The sequence below is a fragment of the Chiloscyllium plagiosum genome, unplaced genomic scaffold, assembly GCF_037043375.1.
Source record: "Chiloscyllium plagiosum isolate Xiang-an unplaced genomic scaffold, Cpla_swu_hap1 HiC_scaffold_15, whole genome shotgun sequence".
NCBI classification, from domain to species: Eukaryota; Metazoa; Chordata; class Chondrichthyes; order Orectolobiformes; family Hemiscylliidae; genus Chiloscyllium; species Chiloscyllium plagiosum.
In genome coordinates, this window is record NW_028270153.1 from 7,184,808 (window position 1) to 7,193,294 (window position 8,487).

General features: G+C 42.6%; 1 protein-coding gene across 1 annotated transcript; it reads right to left on the minus strand.

Moving 5' to 3' along the window:
• Positions 1-6,186: 6,186 nt before the first annotated feature.
• On the minus strand, positions 6,187-7,338 carry abraa (actin binding Rho activating protein a). The gene has a single exon (XM_043710889.2). The coding sequence runs from the start codon at positions 7,289-7,291 to the stop codon at positions 6,209-6,211; it is 1,083 nt and encodes a 360-aa protein (XP_043566824.1). The 5' UTR covers positions 7,292-7,338; the 3' UTR covers positions 6,187-6,208.
• Positions 7,339-8,487: the final 1,149 nt, after the last annotated feature.

Sequence of the window (8,487 nt, forward strand, 5' to 3'; positions counted from 1 at the left end):
AGGAGTAAAGGGTAAAGTTAGAGAGAGAAAGAGGATGAAAGGAAGGATTGAAGGGTAAAGTTAGAGAGAGAAAGAGGATGAAAGGAAGGATTGAAGGGTAAAGTTAGGGAGAGAGAGAGGATGGAAGGAAGGAGGGAGTGAAGGGTAAAGTGAGGGAGAGAGAAAGACATGGCTTGGCTCTGCCTGTGAGATCTTTTATGCACGCCTGGACTCTCAGCCCCACCGCACGCTGCCTTGAAAGCGGCTGGGGGGGGATGAGACTGTCAAACACCTCCTTCTGGAATGTGCCTACGCAGAAGAAGTCTGGAGAGGAATGCAGTGGTGTTTGTCGAGGTTCGTCCCAAGCAGCTCCGTGACGCGGGACTCCGTGCTCTATGGTCTGTTCCCCGGGATGCACACCGAGACGAACATCAACTATGCTGGAGGATCATCAACTCGGTGAAGGACGCTCTTTGGACGTTCCGAAACCTGTTGATCTTCCAGCTGAAGGAGTTGACCCCGACTGAGTGTTGCAGACCGGCACATTCCAAGGTCCAGGACTACGTGTTGAGGGACGCCAAGGCACGGTGGGGAAAGACCACTGTGTAACATCTGCTTGCCTAAGAAGAACAGGGGACCCATGCAGTCATTTGGGCTCTGGTGACGCTTCAGCTAAATATATGGACGTATGATTGATAAACATACAGACCTGTATATAAAAATGATAAATTCTGATCTCAGTACGTAAATGTTTACATATGTATGGCATGACCAACTGTACAGACCATCAAATTATTTTATGAATAAAGTATATTTTTGAAATAAAAAAAAAAGAGAGAGAATGAAAGGAGTGAATGAAGGATAATGTTAGGGAGAGAGAAAGAGAATGGAAGGAGGGAGTGAAGGGTAAAGTTAGGGAGAGAGAGGATGGAAGGAGGGAGTGAAGGGTAAAGTTAGGGAGAGAAAGAGGATGAAAGGTGGAAGTGAAGGGTAAAATTAGGGAGAGAGGATGGAAGGAGGGAATCAGAGAGGGTAAAGTTAGGGAGACCGGATGAAAAGAGGGGATTGGAAAGGTTAAAGATAGGGAGCAAGGATGGAAGGAGGGAATTGGAAAGGGTAAAGGTGGAATGAAGGGTAGAGAGTGAGGGTGCAGGGAGGAAGGGAGAGGTGGTAGAAGGCTAGGTTGAAAGAAGTAGACAGGTAAAGGAGTGAAAGTAAGGGGGAAACATGCAGTGAAGGATAAAGAAAAGAGTGAAAGGTGTGAAGGAGATTGGAATGGTTGGAAGGTCGAAGCAGGGAGTAAGAGTGGATAAAAGAGGAACTGAATGGTAGAGGAGGGAGTGAGAGTGAAAGGAGGAAGGGAGAAAGTGGGAAATGAAATGGAAATGGGAGAAAAGAGGGAGTGAGGAGAAATATTAGGGGAGCTGAAGGGGACAGGACTGAAGAGAGAGGGAATAGGATTATTGTAAAAAACAAAACGTTCTGAAGAAAGGTCACTGGACGTGAAATGTTAACTATGCTTTCTCTTATGCTGCTAGACCTGCTGTTTTTCCTCCGACAATTTCCATTTTATTTCTATTTCCAGCATCTGCAGTTGTTTGGCTTTTTTTGTATAGGATAATTGTATGTTGGCACTTGGGGTAGATTTGGGCAGGAGAGGAGAATATGAGGATTCAGGAAGAGATACAGTGGTATGGGAATTTAGGAAAAATGAATCAGGAATGTGTGTGGATAGAAGGTGTGGATGGCTAAAAGGAGCAATGGAGAAAAATGCCAGAGCAGAATGGTCAGTACATTCTGACATTTTTTAATGGATATGTTTGCTTTCTTTCACACATGGATCTAAATATTATGTGAAAACCTCATTGCATGCACAAAATTCCCAAGTACATCATGGGCTCAGAAAATTTAACCCATAATGATGATTCTCTTGCTTCTTGCAGGTCATGACATTCATCCAACATTTACAGTGCTCGTAACATAATATTTCACCTTTCAAAGGTGATGTTTATCTTAAAAAAAGTACAGCAAGCTGGAGTAAAATGAAATAAATTGTCTTGCGGAAAACTATTTGTGATGTTTATATTGATGAGGGTTTTTACACTTGTACTAATCCTCATTAAAAAATCAAAGCATGGAATCTTCTTGCCTGACAGAATATCTGGAGCATTTAGAAGGTCAGGCAGGAGAATCTAATTGGTCAGGAGGGAAGAATCCAGTTTCCCCATGGCAGCTTAAAATTTTTCTATTAAATTCTCAGAATATTCCAGGCAAATCAACTTTGCTGACCTGTCAGGAACATCTTTTGCATTTGTTTGTATGTTATGAATACTCATTAACACCCAAGCCCCTGGAATGATATTTACGTGTCATAGAGTCATGCAGTCTTGTTAGACCAAACCAGGAAATGTGTGTGCTGACAAACCTAATCATATATATCTTTTGTGTAAGGAAAACAGAAAGTACTGGAGAAACTCAGCATATATGGAGTCATGTCCCTGGCAGAGTAGACTTCATCTTCCAAGTTCTGGTGAATACAAACTTCTTCTGTTATTTGACTCTTTCTTATCAATTTTAAACTCTTCCACCTCTCCATTGTAGGTAAAAACCTGGTCATCAGATGTGAGGTATTCTCGGTGTTGTTGTACATGTTGCATATATCTGGTCCATTCCCAGAACCTGTGCTGTTCCAGTCACCCCGGCCATCTTCCATTTCATCAGGAGGTCTAGGATGGACTGGATCTGCAAGGGCACCATGTGCAAAGCTCGGCGTAGCCAACACTGCTCTCATCCTGGTGGTCACCTTTGTGTGTGGCTGCATCAATCTTGGTAGACCCTCGGTAACTGAAAAAGGGCTCATGCCCAAAACGTCGATTCTCCTGCTCCTTGGATGCTGCCTGACCTGCTGTGCTTTTCCAGCAACACATTTTTCAGCTCTGATCTCCAGCATCTGCAGTCCTCACTTTCTCCTCGGTACCAAATGTCAAAAATGATACTGAGGTTCTACCTGTCCCTGGTGTTAAGGTTGGGAGTGGCCTTGGCACTGTAGAATGCTCCAAGTAGTTGGATTATTCTGTATCACCTGTACTTTGTGGAGAAATTTGCAAAGAAAAACATCTTTGACCACAAGACCATCAGGAAGCGGTCAGTATGTAGTGACTTTGAGACCATGTGGGAAAAGGAGAGGGTGGATCCTGTCAGGTGGTTTCCTGAGCAGACTATCAAGGTCATTTGTAGAATGCCTCCTGGCAGAACTTGCCAACAAGCACCAAGACATTACTTGGCTGATGGTGAGAAGGGCATGACCTGTGAAATCCTGTGCCACTACACGCTGCTTTTGGTGGGGGCGGTGATAGAGAATGCCCACATCTCTTGCTAGAATATGCCTTTGCTAGATAGGTCTGGAGAGAGATGCTGTGGTTTTTGTTGAGGTTCGTTCCGAGCAGCTCCATGACACAGGAATCTGTGCTGTACAGCCTGTTCCTAGGGACACATACTGAGACAAACATCGACTGCCCACTTGGAGGATCATCAACTTAGTGAAAGGTGCTCTTTGGTCTGCCTGAAACCTGTTGGTCTTCCAGTGCAAGGAGTTGACTTTGAATGTGGCAGACTGGCACATCGCAAGATCCAGGAAAATGTGCTGAGGGATGCAGTAAAGCTTGGGGCACTTGCTGCCAAGGTACAGTGGGGAAAGACTACCGTCTAAGAGATTTTAGCCAAAGTACAATGGGAGACTGTTCAGTTATTGGACCTTCCCAATGCCTCAAGTATATGTGAATAGTATCTTGCATTATGCTCTTTTTTAGAACTGTCATGAAAGCCAATTTCTAATGTTTGTTTGTTTGTCTTCCTTCCTTCCTTCCTATGCAAGGACTGTACAAAACCAAACTGCTTTAGTGATTATGTGTGTATATAAAAATTTTTTTATAAATAAAGTGTATTTTTGAAACTAAAAAAATCAATTTTAAGCTCTTCTCTGTCACAACAATGTGGGCAGCATCTGCCTCTTGGGTAAAGACAGATTCAAGTATTCATTTAACAACCCAGCTATGCCTCCTGTCTCCATGTATGAATCACCTTTTTGGTCCTCATTGTCCCAAATCCTTTTAACATTCTTGTACGATTGATGTACTTATAAAAAACTTAGGGATTTACCTATTTGCTAGTCTTTTTTCATAATCCTTCTTTGCTTCTCTTATTTGCCTTTTCACATCACCTCTGAACCTTCCGTATTCAGCTTGGTTCTCAATTTTATTTTCTCCCTGCCACATGTTGTAAACACACCTCTTTCTTCAACTTACCTTCTCTCTACATTGTCATCTAGGGAGCTTTGGAGTTGTTTGTCCTACCTTTCCCTTTTGAGAGAATATATGTTGTGTGTAATCCATGTTATTTTGAAGGAATTTCTGTATTGCATCTCATAGATAGTACACAGTACTGTTACTCAGTGTCAGTGATGGAGGGAGTGAGTGTGGTGCCAATCAAGTGAGTTTTGTCCTGGATAGTATTAAGCTTCTTGAGTGTTATTGGATCTGCAGTCATCCAGGCAATGTTATTTTTATTCATTTGTGGGACCATGAGTATTGCTTGCTGGCCAGCATTTATTGCCTGTCCCAAGTTGCCCTTGAGATGTGGGGAGTATTCCATCATATTCCTAAATTGTACCTTGTGGATGGTGAACAGGCTTTGTGAAGTTAGGGATGAATTATTGTCTGTGGGATTCACAGTCTAAGACTGCTCTTATAGTCACTATATTTATATAACTGGTTCAGATCAATGTATGTTGATAGGGAAATTCAGTGATGGTAACACCATTGAATATCAAGGCACAATGGTTAGGTTCTCTCTTGTTGGAGATGGTTATTGCCTGACATTTCTGTGGAATGATTGTAATTTTTAACATTTTTCCTTTCTCTTCTCTTTCGCTCTTGGCTGCATGTGTGACTGAATGAGTGTCACAAGCCATTGCCTGGGTTTTGAAACAGGAATAAACCCTTATTTAATCCTCGAGAATTTCCAGCGAGTCATTTTAAATTGGACTTCACAAACAGGATTTAGTGAAACACACCATCATCTGAGAAAAATGAGAAAATAGAATTATAAATTACCCAAAACACATACAGGCGAGAGGGCAGTAAAAATAATTCAACGGTCCTTCTTGTCCTGACACCCACATGCATAAACTATGAGCTGAGAAGCAGATAGTAACATGAGAAAACACTAATCCATCTCACTGAGCAGATGTACTTACTGGTTTTAGGCCCACTTCTATATTTGATCTATATAAAAGCAAGTTTTCCCCAGTTTTGCAATCATGTACCAAAGCATTTTAATGATTTAGTCTTTCACAGGATCTGGGCATCACTGGAAAGGCCAGCAGATGATCTTAGTGGCTCTAGATCATTTCAGAGGGCAGTTAAGAGTGAACTACATTGTGGATCTGGCATCACATGAAGGCCAGGCCTCTCATTTAGACATGGAAGACACTAAGTTCCCTTCCTACAGGATATTAGTGAACCGGATTGTTTTCTTTTCCAACAAGGATCATTTCATGAGCGTCATCCAAGAGAGTATCTCATCTAGAATTGAATTTAAATTCCACTAATTGTCATTTTGCTCATTAATGCTCCAAGAACATTAATCTATGTCTATGGATTATTGCTCCAGTGACATTACTGCGTCACCATCACCCCTGAAGGCATGACTCTGCTTTTGTGTCAGGAGGGGGGTAATATTTTGTACTTTTTGCAAATCCTTCTAGAATATTGCCCCACTCTATCTATACAACCTCCCCCAGTGCTATAAACATCCTGAAATCCTATCCTTTTCAGCTCAATATTAACCATTTGAGCTAGAGCACTGTGCATTAAGCTGCATTGGTCTCTAGCTCTGCAAGACCCTCCCTGAACTTTTCCTTCAATATTTATCTGAAAACTTCCTTGGCTTTTTACAAATAATCAATTTTTTTCAGATTTGGTGGACAATCAATTCAAATCTTCAACATAATTCATTTTTATTTTGATCAAATCAACTGACATAAGAAATCAAAAATTAAGATTACTGAAAGGAAATATAAAACAGTCTCCTCATTTGGATCCTCAAATCCAATCCACCTATTCCAAGGAGATATAATGTGCTTTCATTTTGAAAGAATTTTTTTTAAGAACCAAACCTTGTGTTTCATTTTGTGACAGATGCAATGTATTTGATTCTAAAACTCGAAACATCATTCATTAAGTGTAATAACGACATCATCGTGCTCTCCCTTCCATAACATTTCGCCCTGAAAGTCTAGCAGTCCATGCTTCCTGGCCCTCATCAAAATCCCAACGACTTTATCTGAGACAGTAACATATCTGTCAAACAGATTGCCAAAGGTAACCCTGGTTTTCCCATCCACTCCCAGTATCCCCATGGTCCTGATAATGAAGCACATCTCCTGCATTTCCTTGTACACGTGTTCCTGAGCTCGCTGGCCTCTCTCTGCCGTCTTGCTTCCCTCCTTTGGCTGTCCATAGCCCTGATCTCCCTTCTTCAATCGGAGGTTTTTGGCATAATCGTAGTCAAACTCATCACTGAAAGGGTTTGTCTTTTGCCTCTCAATGTGATCCTCGGCCCATCTCAGCCAGGCCTTCTTCAGGTCTTCCATCGTGCGCACTTGGGAATTTGGGACTGATCTCTTCCTTTTCCCTCTGTCAGCTGCATCATCCTTCTTTTTAGGTTCTTTCTCCTTCCTTTTCTCTCCTCCACTGCTCCTGTCTTCGCCAGTCACGCTGCCTTTCTCTTCCTTCTCCCACTTCTCCCAAGTTTGTGAGATCTCCGATGCCTTCTTGTGACACAAACGCCTCCTTGTCGGTGACCTGTTGGCCAAAAATGGTTTTGGTGCCACATCTGGTTCTGTCTGATTGAAACGGTCAGCCATGAAACTCACCAGCTCGTTACTCCCTGACTTGGATCTGTTATTTACTGTTTTAGTGACTGGAATAGTTCTGATGCTCAGTTCTGTTCCTTGAGATCCACTCAGCTCCTTGCTAGAATTCACATTTCTGCCAGGCCGGGTGCTTTCGGGTTTAATTTGGAGAACCTTTGCTGGCCTTTCCTGCTTGGTGATCCAGCTTCTGTTTTCCTTGACAGGGTCATCATCTTTAAAACCTTCAGGGAGCCAGCCTTGAGGCTCTGATTTCTGTCTTAGCGAATGCTCATTTGCCCATTTCTGCCAGTTTTTGGCCAAACTGTTCACCAGGGAGACGCACCTGAATTTCTTGATGGCTTTACTGGCTGGTCTTGGAGACCTGGTTTCGGTATTCATTGTGGCGTGAGCAGCTCACAGAGCGAGGAAGTATGTGTTCAGCCTTGTTGAGCTTTAACTCAGCACTGGATGAGATTGATTTCAGCTGCTTTATATAGAACGTTGATTGGAAGGTATTTAAAGCATGAGCGGTATTTCAGTTTCAGGACAAGCTCCTGGCTCAGTCTGAGCCATGGAAATGTACCCATCACAGATAGGCTTTCACTCTGAGGACTTGGCTGTGCTCCAGTCTCTGCAAAATTATGTCAAGCTACATTCTATATTAAAGTGACAGGTGGACAGAGACAGGATTAGTGCAGTCTATCTGATCCAACTAACTCACGTCCAGCGGAGTCTCTCTCAAGACGAAAGCAATATTATCTGGGGCAAAACAATGCTGCAACAGTGGAAGGAAGAATACAGGGTTAATATGGTATGGCAACTTTGTGGTTATATTACCAGACCAGCAATCCTGAGCCTTAAACTAATGATCCAAAGAATATGAGTTCATATGCCATGAGAATAAAGATTTACAAGGATGTTGCCAGGGTTGGAGGATTTGAGCTATAGGGAGAGGCTGAACAGGCTGGGGCTGTTTTCCCTGGAGCGTCGGAGGCTGAGGGGTGACCTTATAAAGGTTTACAAAATTATGAGGGGCATGGAAAGGGAAGTAGACAAAGTCTTTTCCCTGGGGTAGGGGAGTCCAGAACTAGAGGGCATAGGTTTAGGGTGAGAGGGGAAAGATATAAAAGAGACCTAAGGGGCAACTTTTTCCACAGAGGGTGGTACGTGCATAGAATGAGCTGCCAGAGGAAGTGGTAGAGGTTGGTACAATTGCAACATTTAAGAGGCATTTGGATGGGTATATGAATAGGAAGGGTTTTGAAGGATATGGGCCAAGTGCTGGCAGGTGGAACTAGATTGGGTTGGGATATCTGGTCGGCATGGACCGAAGGGTCTGTTTCCGTGCTGTACATCTCTATGACTCTAAGTGTCTATGAGGTTGTTGGATTGTCTTTTAAAAGCTCATCTGGTTCATGAATGTGTTTGGATCACTATTCTCGCCCAGTTGATATGTGACTCCAGCCCAGATGAGTGTGGTTAACAAGTAACTACCCTCCAAAGTCATCTGTAAAGCCTCAGAGTAATGATGAACAATTGTGCTAATTTGTTAAGTTTTCACTAAGATAAATAATTTAGCAAACTCAATTTATCAG